The sequence below is a fragment of the Hemibagrus wyckioides genome, linkage group LG07 (assembly GCF_019097595.1).
Source record: "Hemibagrus wyckioides isolate EC202008001 linkage group LG07, SWU_Hwy_1.0, whole genome shotgun sequence".
NCBI lineage: Eukaryota > Metazoa > Chordata > Actinopteri > Siluriformes > Bagridae > Hemibagrus > Hemibagrus wyckioides.
Window position 1 is genome coordinate 23,264,709 of NC_080716.1, and position 17,678 is coordinate 23,282,386.

The 17,678-nt window shown below is 40.5% G+C and overlaps 1 protein-coding gene across 1 annotated transcript in view; it reads left to right on the forward strand.

Moving 5' to 3' along the window:
• Window positions 1–17,543, forward strand: part of poln (polymerase (DNA directed) nu) — a 47,672-nt gene extending 30,129 nt beyond the window's left edge. Inside the window, exons 17-25 of the mRNA XM_058394153.1 lie at window positions 5,019–5,130; window positions 7,458–7,540; window positions 11,292–11,423; window positions 13,387–13,497; window positions 14,213–14,291; window positions 14,897–14,964; window positions 15,065–15,126; window positions 16,757–16,853; window positions 17,031–17,543. Of these exons, the coding sequence (XP_058250136.1) occupies window positions 5,019–5,130; window positions 7,458–7,540; window positions 11,292–11,423; window positions 13,387–13,497; window positions 14,213–14,291; window positions 14,897–14,964; window positions 15,065–15,126; window positions 16,757–16,852 (743 nt within the window). The 3' untranslated portion in view covers window position 16,853; window positions 17,031–17,543. The remainder of the gene's footprint in view (window positions 1–5,018; window positions 5,131–7,457; window positions 7,541–11,291; window positions 11,424–13,386; window positions 13,498–14,212; window positions 14,292–14,896; window positions 14,965–15,064; window positions 15,127–16,756; window positions 16,854–17,030) is intronic.
• Window positions 17,544–17,678: the final 135 nt, after the last annotated feature.

Genomic DNA, 17,678 nt, shown 5'->3' on the forward strand with positions numbered 1-17,678 from the left:
ACAGACCTCGACAGATTTGTTGGAATCACTGGAATAGATTATATATATTTATAATTAGGTTATAGTGTCATTTCAAACTAACTGTTTGAACTTTCATTAGTTTTATTCTTTCAGCCTATTCAAATAGAAAAAACAAACAACTTTCTGCTGTTTGGTATCATCATGTGCACCACACTGAACATGGACCAGAGAAAACAATGAAGAGAGTTGTCTGAGGAGGTGAGAAACAAAACTGTAGACAGGCATGTCAAAGGTAAAGGCTAGACGACCATCTCCAAGCAGCAGGATGTTCCTGTGACTATAGCTGCAAATATTTTTCACTGCACGTTCATGGTGCATCAGTGTCTGATTGCATCTGTTGCTTTTTGATCGGCGGTGGGCTCGATGGAAGAAATGACGAAACTGGAGCTTTTTGGCAAGACACATAAGCTCTATGTTCACAGAAGATCAAAATGAAGCTTTCCAAGAAAAGAACACCGTACCTACTGTGAAACAGAGAGGAGGCTCGGTTATGTTTTTAGGGCTGCTCTGCTGCATCTGGCACGGGGAGCCTTAAATCACCATGAAATCTCAAGACTATCAAAGGCTTCTGAAGAAAGAGTGTGTAGAATGATTACTGAGCCTCGTGTGGGATGTCTTCAGATCAGAGGCAGCCATTTTTTGTACTCCAACATGTCACTGGTATTAGCTTTGTCACTTCTTGTTGTGTCTCTCTTCCTGGTATTGAGGGTGTTTGTGGGTGGTTTTTAACTGAGAGGGAGGTAGACAAAGGAGTGAAGTGTGTGTGTGTGTGTGTGTGTGTGTGTGTGTGTGTGTGTGTGTGGTGAACCTGCTGTACTCAGTCACCATGGGAAAAGAACGTTCTAAGTGTTCTGACCCAGCTAAGTACAGACGCCCTGACTCCCGCCGCAAAACTGTGTCACAGAACAAGATAGAAATGGAGAGAAAAAGAGGAGGAATAGAAACAGAAAGGGGGGGGCAGAGTGATCATTAAAATAGGGCTGGTTTCTTTGTTGTCATTAACGAGATGCATCAAGGACACCGACACAGTGTGTGTCTGCCTTTTTCTTTTTTAAAGGCTCTGTGTTTGTATGCTTTGCGCATGTTTGCCATGTGTGTGTGAGTGAGAGCGATAGTATGTGAGGCTTGTAGTGGTCTTGACACATCTGATTATAGGAAGCAAACAGGAGGAGAGGACACACACGTTGGTACCTTTACACACATACACATGGTAGATTTGGGGCTTTGATGGGGAAAGCTCACTAGCCATTCTAATCGCCGTTATTGTCTTTGTAAAGAAACAACATTTTAAGTAGTAAGTAGCGTATTCTATATTGTATATAGTAAAATGTTAACACTAAATTAAGTCAAACTAGTAATTGTAAGCCTCTATTCTTTTACCTGTTGCTGAATATCTGGATATGTTTATACATTTCCTGATGGTCTATAAAGGTGTTTAACTCAAAGCACTTCACAACATCCCTGAGGAAGTTTTTTTTTTTTCTAGACAGGAAGTGCTTTATAAGTGTCACCCTGGTCAGTGGGAGTTAACAGGAGAGAGTAGTGACCTAAAGTCAGCTGCTAAGAAGCAGAGCATTCAGAGACACTTAGCTGTGGTTATTGTGGTGACCTTCTAATTTCAACGCTTCTGATGATAGAGATGGGAAACTTCCAGCAGTATCCACAAGCATAGGTAATAAATTAAATCAATAAATGAAAATAAAAATAAATCAATTAAAAAAAGAAGATAAAAGGGAACAAAATATAACAAATAAAATATAATGAAATAAAATATAACAAAAAAAATACTAAATACTAGAAGGTTAAAGGTATAAGAGATAAGGTAATGTGCAAAAAGTAGAATTTTAAAGGTACAAGAGATAATAAGGTAATGTGATTGCAGTTATGATCACAGGGCAAATTGCAGTATCAATACCACACACACATGCTGCATCTCACTGTTGCGAAATGAACATATGGATGAATCTAATCCGGAATGGATAAATAACCAGGATTCTCAAATTGTGTGGAAATCCCAAATATTCTGAAATCGGTGTGAATTTTCAGACTAGCTCCCGCTCGAGGCATATGGAAATTGAGAAAATGGCAAAAATTAGTGAGGTTGTGGAAAAATGTTGAGAAATTAAGCTCCTAATAATGCATATTCTTTAGTAGCACCTTTCTCTGTGAGAAAGCCTGCCAGCACCACACACACACACACACTGCATTATCACTGTTGTGCTGAGAACTGATGTTAAACCTTACTAATATCAGTAGTCTAATGGCGATTCTCATTGTTCTCTTTAATGAGGGCTGATAAGCAAGGCATAGCTACAGATAGAATCTGTTGGAGATCAATATTTATTATTACATATATTTATTAACCACCCACTGATTACTAGCTTGATCACAGCTTCTCATCTAACATTTCAATTAGAACTCATTATGGGGTTGTTAAAATGTTAGTAGTGTGATTCATTCACCATATCCTTCTAGGAAGTTATTTGTCACATATACATTACTGCACAGTGAAATTCTTTCTTCACATATCCCATATTTGGGGGTTGGGGTCAGAGCGCAGGGTCAGCCATGATACAGCGCCCCTAGAGCAGGGTGGGGTGGGGGCCTTGCTTAAGGGCCCAACGGTGGCTGTTTGGCAGTGCTGGGGCTTCCGGTCAACAACCCAGAGCCTTAATCACTTGAGCTATCCAATAGCTTTTATGTTTAGTGTATATATGTTGTGTGTCCTGGGAAATGAAAAGCTAATGGGTTGCAGAGATGCCCACTTCTACCATTTAACTGTAGCATTTACAATATTTTATCTTTTACTACAGCAATATAGAAGCCACCTGGAAACTGAAAGGGAAAGGACTCTAGCAGTTTCTTTTGGCTCGCACCAACTTTGAACTATGAATTCACAATTCTGTGTTTTGTGAGCCAATAGAAAACAAGTGGGCAGCCCTGTGGTCTCTTCGTTCTGAAAAATAATGGAGGAGCAGCTAATTATTTAATAGTAGCACATCAAAGCTTTTCTGCCTGTTGACAATTTGTGCAGCTTTTTGAAAAGAAAAATGATCCTTTTAGATAGAATTATCTAGAAACCTGTGTTCTGTGTCCAAATAGGAGTATGGAACCTCTGTACAAATATCAAATTATCTATGTGTCTGAGGGGGAAGATGGAAATGAACTAGCCTTAATGACCTCAGAGCTCACGTACCTCGCCCCTGCCTCAGAGAATATTGATTCATGCTCATTCATCTTTAGAGTTCCTTTTGATATTTGGATCAATACTACGCTATTTCTGACCAGCATAAAGACCATCTTGAAGCAGAAGGTCTTACAGCAAACACTTTATATTCTTGAGGCTCGATCAAAATGCCTCAGTAAATCCTGCCGATTTCAGTGCTGAAACCTCAACTAATGTCCTGTTGTGCACAGTGGTTTCAGGAATATGCATGAAATGTTGATTTTAAAAAAAAAAATGGCTGTACACGTTTATTAGAAACACATACGTTCATTTAAATTAATGGCGTATAGATTACATTTAGACACAAACAGGAATAGGTGAGCATTGTGATATAGGAAAGGGTAAAAGAGTAGTCATATATGCTGTTAATGATCAGTTTTCTCTTTTAGTCCAAATGTAAAAATCTTAGAGGTTGATTTTTTAGGTTTGCTCTACAGCTTTAAGGCTAATGTAACTAATAAATAAGGGATGACTCAATGTTAGTGCTGTAAATCAGCTCTCCTCAGTGGTTTCTGGCACCGACACACTGTTGACTGTAAAAAGGTCGTCATTTTACCGTATAGCTCTTATACACTGTAATGAAATGGCATTTCTTCATGGGTCATGGTTACTCCAGTCAAATTTTGAGACACGGGAACTCGCTGTCTGTATGCAGTTTCTGTGCAAGGTGTCTAGCAGGATTTCCTCTGGGTATTTGGTCTTGTCCCATTTCGCAAAAACATGCTGGTAGGCTCTAGATGTGAATGTGTGTGCATGGTGTCTAATGATAGGGAGCTTACAGAATATGAATGAATGTTATGTTACATTTAGTTACTTCCATGATCTTAATTTAAGTTGTGATGCATTGGAAATAAGTTCATGAAAAACAGAAATGTAACTGAAGTGTGCCTATCAGGTCCATGTCCTCAGCTGTTTGCACTTTTGTCTGTATCGACATTCTCATAATGAGCAGTTAAGGTCAGACATTATAATCACTGATGTCTTTGACTCCCTGATCAGTGCAATCAGACCAGACCAGAGCTCAATAAGCCATGATCATGTTACAGAAAATATCTTCTCTCTGTGTCGCATTCTCTCTCTCTCTCTCTCTCTCTCTCTCTCTCTCTCTCTCTCTCTCTCTCTGTGTGTGTGTGTGTGCGCACGCACGCCTGTCTCTCTGCTGTGTCACTCAGCACACAACACTACACAAACAAAACACAAGGACAGCTAAGCCAAACATGCATTTGTGAGGGGAAAACTACTTAATAAAGATGTTTTCTTCCATGACAAAAAAAATGGGATATTTTAGGGGGAAACCATTGACTGAATGTGTGTGTGTGTGTGTGTGTGAGAGAGAGAGAGGGGGAGAGAGTTTCTTTTGCAGTATGCACACCCTTGATGTTGCTGTGCGAGCTCATCCCTAACACTCTCTTTTATCAAACAGAGAGGCTGCTGGGAGGATTACTGTGCCTGCTCACAGAGAGGGGGCTACACTTAAACACACACACACACATTTCTCACAGACACTTCTACATGTGTACCTACCAGTTTCTTGCTCTCTAGTCTCATTTTCTTTTCTTTACCAAAAAATAGCATGTGCTGATTTAGAGTATTTTCACCTAGACAGTGTGGTGCACCATGGTAAAATCGCTTAGCTGTATGATGTGGTATTGTAGCTAGGTTGTACTATAACCCTAGTAAGAAGGGAGCCATTAATTACTTACAATATAGCTCACTTAATAAAGCTCTCTCTCTCTCTCTCTCTCTCTCTCATGTGTGTGTATAAAAGTAGATTTCTGTCAGGTGGAGTTACGTCTGTTGGCTCATCTCTCGTCTGACCCCGAGCTCTTGAGAATCTTCCAGAACCCTAAAGCAGACGTTTTCAACATGCTCGCCTCTCAGTGGTGGGTACACAGTGACGAACACTGACTCACCTCAGTTCACCCTAAAAAGCTTTTTTCACAGAGATCCAGTCACTCACCCAGAACTTTAAGAAAAACACACACTCAGTCCCTCTACAGACATGTTCTGGGTATATACTGTAATGTGGGCGGAGCAACAGATCACTGATGTTGCCATGACGACCCACAGACGGCCCTAGACTTACTAAACGCGAGCTGGTGTGATTTATGGCACGTGATTATTAAGGGGAATACAGAAAAAATGAATCTAACATGTTATTGTATGCCACAGGTGGTTTATGTCAAAGATATATGGTTAACAAGTCATATATATATAACTCAGCCACGAAGTGGTAGGCCACGTAAACTGACGGAGCGGGGTCAGCGGATGCTGAGGCACATAGTGCGAAGAGGTCGCCAACTTTCTGCAGAGTCAATCGCTACAGACCTCCAAACTTCATGTGGCCTTCAGATTAGCTCAAGAACAGTGCGCAGAGAGCTTCATGGAATGGGTTTCCATGGCCGAGCAGCTGCATCCAAGCCATACATCACCAAGTGCAATGCAAAGCGTCGGATGCAGTGGTGTAAAGCACGCCGCCACTGGACTCTAGAGCAGTGGAGACGCGTTCTCTGGAGTGACGAATCGCGCTTCTCCATCTGGCAATCTGATGGACGAGTCTGGGTTTGGCGGTTGCCAGGAGAACGGTACTTGTCTGACTGCATTGTGCCAAGTGTAAAGTTTGGTGGAGGGGGGATTATGGTGTGGGGTTGTTTTTCAGGAGCTGGGCTTGGCCCCTTAGTTCCAGTGAAAGGAACTCTGAATGCTTCAGCATACCAAGACATTTTGGACAATTCCATGCTCCCAACTTTGTGGGAACAGTTTGGAGCTGGCCCCTTCCTCTTCCAACATGACTGTGCACCAGTGCACAAAGCAAGGTCCATAAAGACATGGATGACAGAGTCTGGTGTGGATGAACTTGACTGGCCTGCACAGAGTCCTGACCTCAACCCGATAGAACACCTTTGGGATGAATTAGAGCGGAGACTGAGAGCCAGGCCTTCTCGTCCAACATCAGTGTGTGACCTCACAAATGCGCTTCTGGAAGAATGGTCAAAAATTCCCATAAACACACTCCTAAACCTTGTGGACAGCCTTCCCAGAAGAGTTGAAGCTGTTATAGCTGCAAAGGGTGGACCGACGTCATATTGAACCCTATGGATTAGGAATGGGATGTCACTTAAGTTCATATGCGAGTCAAGGCAGGTGAGCGAATACTTTTGGCAATATAGTGTATATATAAACACTTCCAGAGTCAAATGTGGAAAAGCATTTTATAAACCTCTCTGTCCAACAGGTGGCACTGGCAGAGCCTTAACTCTCTAACAAGGAGAGGATCTGTGTTCTCTGTATCCATGGGCTGCATGCCTTTTTATTGTATACTGACATTTCACACACGTCACAAGTGTCTCATTCCTCTTATACCGTAGCGATATATACGAATGATTCAGAAATAATGCCATGCTTTTTATTAGTTTCACATTAAATGATGCAGAGCATCCAAGGGAAAAAAAAAAACTTGTTCCTGTTATCACTTAAATTTTAGCATCTGCAGACACTCATTCTGAATACTTAAACATATCTACATAGTTAAGTATTCTACATAAGTAGTTAATAATCAAGCTACGGGGATAAAATAACTCATGTGTACACCTAACTGATTTAAGCCCCATTCAAATAAAATGTCTGAGTAGTCAGATGTGGAGGGCAATCCTAATAATCCATTAAACAGAAATAAAAATAAATCCATTATGCAAACTGCTGAATCTGATGAATGTGATTACTTTTGTAGTTAAAATATGCGTACATTCGGCACAGGTGCTCTTGTGTCAAGAAACACAGTGATGCAGTGTACAGATGCTTCTTCTAGCTGTCAGTTTAATGAGGACATCTGGAGGATGTGTTGCTGAGACAGACATCGTTTGAAACGTGTTAAAAAAAAAAAGTCTGACCCCCTGCCTAGTACAATCGGCGTGCATAAGGAACTCATTCAGACTGATGAAAATCTTCGCATACACACAGTGTGCTATGTGCATAACAAGAGTGATGTGTGTGTATTGTTCACCCTGTGACCCTTTGTGTCTGACATAATTCAGTCTGAAAGTTGACCTGACATTAGCCACTTGCTGCTGATTTGGCCACGTCAAAGTCAGACCCACTGTCACTCTGTGAATGTGCCCTCACCACTGACACTGCTGTCTAGGACTTTTTATGTAACTCGCACTCTCTCACACACACACTCAGTCTCTCTCTCTCTCTCTCCCCTCCATAGGAAGGGTGTAAGTGAGGACAGTGTAAGTGCAGAGGACAGAGAGCAAGCCAAACGCATTGTCTATTCTGTGGTCTATGGAGCTGGTGAGTTCTCTCATGCACACCTATATTCTCAGGAGTCAGTTGTCTAGGTATAGAAAAATATAAATCAATACAAACATTTGTGGACACCTGAGCATACCACTCAAAGACACTTGTTAAACATCCCATTTCAGATTTATAACATTTATAACCACAGCTTTGAGACACCTTTGGGGAGTTGACTTTTCAGCCATGATAGCATTATTGAGATTGGGCAGGTCAATTCATCCAAAAGGTATGGACACCTGCAGTGTTTAAACTGCACTGAAACACCCAGAAATCCCAAGAGGAATCACCGTTGGACCAAAAGCTGATGTGAAACTTATGCCTTATTATTAAGCCTGTGATGCATTTCATAGTGAATCACAGTCATTTTAATAGGAAGTAGTGTGATACTAAAATAAGCCGGAAACTGTTTAACAGTCTTCAGTGTTATACTCTGATAAACAGGCTGAGACTGGCCGGCACACTGCTGGCTCATTATGAGATCAGACTGGAACTTCTGCTTCTTGAATAACAATAAGAAGATGATTGATAAAGCTAGCACATCATAGTTTTATAGAGAGTCACAGTCTAAACCCTACTAATATATACATAGAATTGTAACTTTTTTTTTCATATACAATCACACTCTGTTCACACTCAGCACTGAACCAAGTATCGTGTAATATATTAATACCTCATAGCTAGAGTGATCCCGGGTGTCCGTATTAAATATAACTGGCATTATGCTCTGTTACATATATTTTACATCTCCGAACAGCAATTTCTCTCAAATTTTTCCATTTTCTTTAGACAGGTGTTGCCTTCTTTTCTTATTCCCCCTTCCCTTCTTCCTTGACAATTTGATCACCTGCCAGTTCCCACCCACCGTCCAGCTCTCCCCGTTATCTGAGACACGTGAAGGTTGCATAGCTCATGTTTTCAAACTGCTATTCATCCTGCAACACCAAACACGTTCATGGCAAGGTGCTATCGCCCTCTTCCACATACGCAAGCTCACAGATCCCGATGACTGGCTACGTTCGCTGTGAGAGAATATGACATCCCTCCCAGCATTTCTCTCTAAACCCATAGCTATGGATATCTGTGGCATCATCTGGATTCATTCCTGTGATCTTTCGTCTTCTTTTTTTTTTTTTTTTTTTTTTTTTTTTTGAGTATGAATAATACATAGTTTACTCTACAGAAGCATCAAGACACTGGATCTCAGTTAAAGAGGCCATAACTTTTATGTTATTGATTATTGGATTAGATGTCTAAGATTAATTCAACTTTGGAATGTATTACTGCAGTCATACTCTTTTTTTTTATGGTAAATTACAGATAAGTTTCACATTGACCATAAAGTCTTGCTCTTGACATTTAAAGCTTTAGTGGGCTGACTCTGGCGTATTTTGCCGAAGCTGTGAAGCTTTATAGCCAATTCCGAACCTTCGGCTTAGATGCAGCTAATCCCTAGGATCACTTGCAGCTCAGTCAGAGGAAGATGCTTTTTCTCATATCGGGCTGTGGAATGCTACTGGGTTTTAATTCAGATATTTACTCAGTTTACTGATGCTGTACTGTGGGGGGTGGGGGGGCGCTGGTTTGAGAGACTATGGTGTGTTTAATTACAATAAGAGATTTACTTTTAGTATTCAAAATAGTTATTAATCGTGAACTACAGAATGAGGAACCTACAACTTTTTTAACCTGAAGGCAAGAAATGTGTTGGTGTGTGTGTGTGTGTGTGTGTGTGTGTGGAGGGGCATCGCAGTTAACTAGTTAACTGTTAACTGTTATTGATTTTCAAGTTTATATCACTGAAAATGTGACACACGTTGACACTCATCAACAAGGTTTTATAGCACTTTGACCTCCGAATGCATTCCTAACTATTATGCCTCCTGTGGGAACCCGAGCACAGCACAAAAAAATGAGACGTGCTCATAAAAGTCACTGCAACATGTATGATGATAAACCTGGAGGAAGTAGAATTGTGACAGTAGATTGTCGTGAAAACAAGAGTACATAGTCATTCAGAGATCTGTATATAACCATGGCAACAGACTACGAAAAGGCAGGCATACAAGACACACATTTAAAAGGACAGGGTGGAATGAGATCATGCACACACACTCGCTCGTGCAGGTCGGAAGATAAAGAACAGTGTTCATGTGAGATGAAAGGTGATTTAGAGGAGAGGAATGAATAATCAGGTGAAAGGGTCTCTCAGAGGAGAGTGTGACTTCATCTGATAAAAATGTTCAAGTGCGTTGCTGTAACACACACACACACAGACAGACGTGCATTCATTGGAAAGCTTAAAGATCCCTAGATATCAAATATATTACTGTAAAATCTCCAGTAATCATGTTTCTAAATACATAACACATGGACTAACCAAAGCTAATCAAGCTAAGATTTTTCCTCAGTTTTTCTTCTATATAAAGATGAAAGATCCTAGATTAGTGATAATAAGGTCTGTGATCCAGTGTAATATATATATATATATATATATATAATATATAATATATAATATATATAATGGTTTATATGAACACTTGCATATGACACAGCATATTGTACTGAATTATCATATTATTAGTATGCATGTAAATACATCTAAATAAATCTGAGCTACTTATAGCAATTTTTTTCCCCTCTTGCACTCAGGCACTGTGAATAGTCCTCACCTAGGGTTTTTCCCCCCCAGATTTTTTTCATCCCATCTCATTTCTCTACACTAATGCTGAGCACAGAAGGGGAAATGAGCTTTAGATCACTTGGGGCTGGGGGGGTTAAAAACTGCATCTGTAGACCTGTTGGCTGGGTACCAGTGAAGCACTTCTGACACGCCACAATGTGGTGACATTTCAGCAGCTTAAAGCCCTGAACTGTGAGATGGGAATAGAAATAATAGCTCTGTAATTTGGCCACAAAGATACAGCATAGTAGTGGTTGTAGCCATAGCAACAAAAAGAGACCAAAATTCTCACTCTCGCACTATTTTCACAATTCAATGTCAATATTTGCAGGATTGCCACATCTTGGTGAACCTGCACATGTACATTGATTAGTTGTCCTGTATTGGAAGGGAAAATCTTATTAAAATGTATATGCAATATAACCGGAGGAGGAAATAAGTGTAGACACTAGCGTCTGTTCTTAAGGCTAGCTAATGCTCTGCTTTAATGCCACAGTTAAACAGTGTCTCGAGGCACTTGTAGAAAAAGTGACATGAACACACAGCGTTTTAATAGAAAGGGACAGCTTCACCTCCGTCTGGTTACGAAGCGCTGAAACAGGAGACTCCTTAAGAGTTACTGTAGAGATGTTGATGTATTAGAATGAATAATATAATGCCATAGAAAATCTGACTAGTCAGATTTGAGAATTCAGTAGGGCTATGATATTTAACACACACACACACACACACACACACAAACCCTTGGTCATACACAGGCAAATTGCTTGATCAAACTACGTTGGGTCCAGCTGTGTGTCATTCATTTCCAACTCGAGAAGTTTTACAGATGTATCTGTAAGTTATTAACTATGTATGATGTGAGTCATTCTGTAATGACCTTTTGAGAGAAAAGCTGTCTTGTCCATTAGTCATGGTTTTTAAAAATAATTTGCTAAAAACAAGAGTAACACCTGTTTTTGCTTTATTTTCTCTTACTTATCCAAAACACTTTAACTGCCTTTCATATAGTAGTGCCAGCACTCTTGCTCTTTCTGTCTCTATCTCGGTGTCTTCCCTCTGCAGGAAAGGAGCGCCTGTCTGTTATACTGGGGGTGAGTGCTGAAGAGGCCAGTCATTTTCAGGACACTCTTCTCCAAAAGTACAAAGAGGTGCAGGCCTTTATCCAGTGCACTGTGCAGCACTGCCACAAATACGGTGCGTTGTCTGCGTGTCATTTCGTTACTGTATTATTGCATATGAGTATCAGGACAGGGTGGATGCCCTGTGGCTGGTAGATTTGCTAAAGGGTGCAAACGAAGGATGTAGAATAGAGAGAAAAATGTGCATGGGAGGATTACCACTGATATTCAATACCTTCTGAAATTGTCCACTCAAAATGTTCACTAAAATGCGAAGGGTATAGCATTGCATAAATCAATATGTTCACAGCAGATGCATAAACAACTTATAGTGCTTATACACATAACACAGATTATTGTTCACTGGCCTAGATATGCGCACATTTGCTCTAAAAGGAGTGCTGAGGGTGTGTCAGCGTTGATATTCATGTGTTCTTAGAAGAGCGGAGTCTCCAGGGGTTTCTTGAAGGTAGGAAGGGAATCTGCAGATAATTAAATTCGCTGAAGAGCCACAAGTCAAAAGCCAAGGATTTTGGTTTTTAATTGATGTGCAAACATGTGCTGTTCAATTACAGACTTCATGGATCAATAGACAGCTGTACAGGAATATAGGAAAGCTTTAATGAAATGTACTAGAGGTAAAGATGACAAATAAATTTGTGTTAGGAAAAAAGAAAATCACTAAATCCCAAATCCCCATTTAATCCCTGTAAGTTTTGTGACCCCAGAATTGATGTGCAGAGCATACTGACACTGGCTACTGCACATATCCCCATGCATCCTGTCTTTTAGTTGGCTTCATGCCAGGACAGGAGTATGAGAGCCAAGAAAAATAAGAGATTTTGTTCTGAACTAGGCTTTCCCAAGGCAGAAATAATTTTCTGTCTGTATAATCTACTAACCCATCTGTCAACCAAACCAACAAAGGAAGTTCTCACTGAACAACTTTATCTTTTCTGAAGGGTGTATCCTTATAGTATATTTGGTGCAATGGTTTGGACTGCAGAATTGTGCAACAACAAACACCTGCTGAATGAATATCTCTTGAAGAATGGTGCTTCATCTGATCATTGTCAAGGAGTATTGATCTTGTGAAATCCTGAGTCTGCATCTTCTGTGATCAACTCCCATCAGAAGTTGCTCCCTTCGAAATACAGAGGGTTAGATGGGTCCACAGGACTAAAGGTCAGGGTCAGGCCACCAGATTTTGGATGGCAATCAGTCCTCCCAGTCTGCTGAAATCAAATCTAAAGTCAGGACACAGTAGAGTGGCTTCACTCCAGAGCATCTGGCAACTTTGGCACACGACATGTCTGTCCTGCCTGCATGCCAGTGGCCTTCTTTCTCACTTATAATTATATCTGAAACCTTCGGAAATGCACAGGAACATCACTGAGCATAATTTATTAATTGCAGTGACTTCAGACATAAATTGGAGACTTGGACCTTGTTGAAATCCATATTCATATAATGACCAAACAGATATTACAACCAGCTCATTATACACTGCTTTATAGGGCACTTTGAGAGAACACGAATGTGTGGATGACAGCTAAAGGCAGAAAATACATTGGGTATTGTGAATACAAACCATCAAACTGTGCTACAACAGTGTTATACACACTACAGCAGGTCATTTGTGACAGCTTTCATACATTAGTACAGCAAAGCCTTCACCAAAAACAAACAGACACATTCCTATTGCTTATCTTTCTATTGTTGCCATCTTATACATGCTACACGTAAGCCAGGTGCCTTCCACACACAGGGTCAGTGTCCCATTGTGACCTGTAGCTCCCAGGCGTCACTGAGCTTCTGGGAAAGAGATTTTGTCCAAGTGCAGAGCTCTGACTCATTTTAGAGGAGGCTTTAACAGTAAAGCCAGGCCTTTGTCCAGTTGGAATGCACCATGAGGCGGATGCACAGTGCAGATGTGTGTGCGTGGGTCTGACTGTGTTTGCAAAAGACAGCGTGTGAGACAAAAGTTATGTAAGACTGTTTGTGTTTATATGTGTGTGTGTGTTAACGTGTGCACACAGGTTACGTAAAGTCCATAATGGGTCGCCGCCGGTCACTCCCTCATATCCATTCAACAGACTGGGGCATCCGCAACCAGGCAGAAAGACAAGCTGTCAACTTTGTAGTGCAAGGTAATGTGGCATTGTGCATGTGGTGCTCACAAAACACAGTGAGGCATTTTTAAATGTAAAAAGGTTTGGTCCTGCCTGTAATTGATCCTTAGGTCATAATAAATGAATATGCCAGGATTTCTCAGTTTATGACTATATAACAAAGAACTGTTTCACTCTGCTGTCAGTAGAAAAGGTGCTGGAATAAGACAAGCATGAGAGAAAGTCTACTCAGTGTTGGCTTTATGTAGTTTCATACAGCTTTACAACACTGGAATAATATAGTGAAATGGTTGTGTGATGTCTGTATGTAAACAGATTGAATATGGAGCACAGTACAGATAAAACAGTTTCCTTTCACTGGAGCTGAGGAGCCTGACCTTGTTCCAGCATGGCAATGCCCCTGTGCACAAAGCAACATAGTTTTTGTATGGGCTCATTGTCTAGTCATCAACACCTTTCCCCTTTTACAACACCTCTGAGACAGGCAGTACTGTATATGCAGATGTTGTCTATTATATTGAAACTCTGAAACTGCTGACTAACTGTATGTAATTTGTCATTGAGTTTATTTTGACATAAAAAGTACCATATATGGTAAATTTAACAAAAGAATTATTTTGATCCTTTTTTTTTTTTGGTCTTAATTTCATCAAAGGGTAAATTTTTGCAAAATCTTTACAAGGATCATGTGGCGATTAGAACCAGGTGTGTGTGTGTGTGTATCTGTAATAAGGTTCTGCGTCAGACCTCTGTAAAATGGCTATGATACACATCTGCTCACTTTTGGCCTCTTCCACCACTCTCACCGCCAGGTACGTCCTTCCATGCCTCCACTCCACCAGTCAGTCTGCTCTTCTTTATATCTGCCATTTAACCGATTTTACAATACCATGTCTAACATCAGTCTTTAATTTATCTTCCTATATATGCATTACCAGAGGATTCACTTTTTACATTTCATCCCGTATCGTTATATATCCAGCTCTCCATCACATCTTTTTCCCATTAGGACGCCTCTCTGTTCTCTACCCACCTCTCCCTTTTGACACTTCACTGGATCTGTTTATTATATTTTCCCATCTAACTCCTCTTTATCAACCTCCGACTCCATGTCAAGGTGGATTAAGAATCTTAGCAGTGACCCACAGAGATGCTCTCTTAGAATTTCATTCTGCCCACTAATCTAATAATACCTTTATTAGGTTGCACTCTAGATTCTAGACAGCGGTTACATACCACTTACTGGATATCTGTCTTAGACTGAAGCATGTTTTGTTTTATTTATTTCATTTTACCTTTAATTGTGGTACATTCAGTCATTCTGAAGGTGCTCTAAGTAGCAAGATCAATACAAGTCCCCTTTAAGATACAAGAGTTTTGTAGAGTTAATATTTGCTGTGTGATTATATGTGTGCAGGCTGGTGGCTCAGATCCATGATGAGCTACTCTTTGAGGTGGAGGACTCACAGGTGGAGAACTTTGCAGGTTGACACACAACACTCCTTAACTGATCCGTCACGTTGCATCTAGTGAGCCTTGATGGAAATGTTTATGTTCATAAAAACATGTCTGTACTTGGATACAGTGTTGGTGAAGAAAACAATGGAGTCCCTTCAGCAGATCAGTTGCCTTGGAGTCAGTCTTACAGTGAGTAACTAAAATTGTAATGACCATAGTAATGTCATCCATCCACCGTCTATACCCGCTTTATTCCTAATTAGGGTCACGGGGATCTGCTGGAGCCTATCCCAGCGCACACTGGGCGGACAGGTCGCCAGTCCATCACAGGGCCACCTAGATACAGACAACCACACACACAATTTAGAATTACCAATCAACTTAATGTACATGTTTTTGGACTGTGGGAGGAAACCAGAGTCCCCGGAGTAAACCCACGCAGGCACGGGGAGAACATGCAAACTCCACACAGAAAGGTGCCTGTTCGAACCTGGGATTCGAGGCAACAATGCTAAGCGCTAAGTCACCGTGCTGCTCTAGCCATCGTGCTGCCCTAGTAATGTCGTCATAATTAAAAAAGCAACAGTTTAACACAATAAAAATAAAAATACAGTATTTTATATTCTGCAAATAAAGAAATAGATTTTGTAGGAGGGCATGAGATTCGTATGTCACTTCAGCTGATAAGTGTAATGTTAGCATTCTTAAAGAGGATATTCTTCATGGCAGAAATGACGCAGATGGTCGGAAATATATCATCAAGAGTAAATCGGCTACAGCATTAACCTGCCGCTGTACTTTCATCTATGTGTTTTGAGAGCTTGACATAACTGGCATAGAGCAGCTGCTTTATAGCTTATAGCAGGTCAAACAAATCACAAGTAGTACTGATTATGTAAGATCTTCACATCAGGTAAAATGACACTTTGGAAATGACACATTGCTCCTTTTTTATTTCTCTCCTTTTACATTTACACACAGAAGGTGTCTTTAGGGCCTGCAAAGAAAGTTCTAGACAGAGAGAAGGTTTGGTGAGAAGCCTTGATTTAAAATCAGAAAGAGCTGCATGACCGTCAGTATAAACAACGTCCCAATGCAGAGGATTTTCTGTGTTTTGAAAATAACACTTGATGCACGTTAATGTTTCGATGATGACCACATACAAATTACAACTGATATTTATACTGCCCAATTTCTGACTTCACTACACACACAGTGTAGTGTTTGTGTAGCCCTATAAGGTCATTCTGCTGTCTCTCTAAGATTAAACCACGATCAAATCCAGGTGCTCCATTTGTACACTATCAATAACCTGAGTAATCTGGAACGTTTCTCAAGGTTTTGGTTAAACTGCAAGAAATTACTTCAACCTGTTCACTAGAGTTAGAAAAGCTAAGTAAGAAATCAGTTGTGTGAAATGGATGTGTTTGTTTCTTTTATTTGGGGGGGGGGGGGGCGTAACATAAAAAAAATGAGCTGGATCACTCCAAGAACATTTCAGCCCACATTTTAGTAAGTGTATTAACTATTGTACTATCATTCAGTATGAACTGTAAGACAAATCTAGACTTGTTCCTATTTTTAATTTCTACAACTAAATGTCTCACGCACGTTAGCACACTAATATCCACAAATAATTGCTCGCAGCAACCGTTTCATTAATCAGTCAATGATCCGACAATTTATTGCCTCATTAGCTGTAGAGGTGCATGTGCCCCGTGTGTGTGTGTGTGTGTGTGCTGATAGATCAATGCAGGCGGCCGTAAACAGTGATTAGTAAACACTGGTCTGTTGATCTGATATGGATGTCTGTGTGCAGGTTCCTCTGAAGGTCTCTGTGTCTACAGGACGATCGTGGGGCTCCATGTGTGAAGTCAATCTCTCCCATGCTGCTATCACACACGCCACTGTTTGAGGTTTCTCAGTGCCAGTCTGTGTTTCTGCCTCTTGTTCTTTTCCTGAATCGTTCACTGCCTCATTGTGTTTCTCATTTTTTGGGGCTCATTTCTTTCTGTCTTTTTTTGGTCTCTCTCTTTTTTATTATTATTATTATTTTCCTGCCCCTCTCATTTCTTCTCTCCTTTCTCCTCTAGGTCTTTCTCTGAGCTGAAACCCATCACCATGGAAACTGGGCTGCTGCATCTCCCGGTTCTTGTTCCTCGCTTGTTGTATCCGGGGGCAACCGTAGGAGACTAGACTGGATTGTGCCAGTTTGTTTCATTCCCTTCCTTCAGGCATTTGTCTCCGTTCACCAACACAAGTCCATTTTTATTCTGCGCCCTGGTTTCTATCCGTCTCTATCCGTCTCCGGTCACACCTTCTTACCTTCAATAATTTCCTATAGGACGTGTTCATCAAGCTTTTGTACTTAACGGTTCTGTTAACAATTTCAGCAGTTACTGAATCTATTATCGTTCGTATATTAGCAATAAATATTCCAGTTTAATGTAAAATGTAACTTCAGTGAAAATGTTAATGTTCCAGTTCCATCTTAAATCCCTGTGTTTACCTTCTCTTACTACAGCTTCTTGGTTATTAAGTACTGATGTTATTACCATAATGGAAGATGAAGGCAAAAACACATATTAGCAGTGTGATGGCAAGCGATCTGGTATGTTAGCTACTACTACTTTAAATAAAATTGTCTGTGTCTCAGCCGCTTCCTCAATGCCTGATTAAGACGTGAACCCAGTGCCGCTTCTTCTTCTGTACTTGTATAATTACAGCCTGTCTTCCTACAC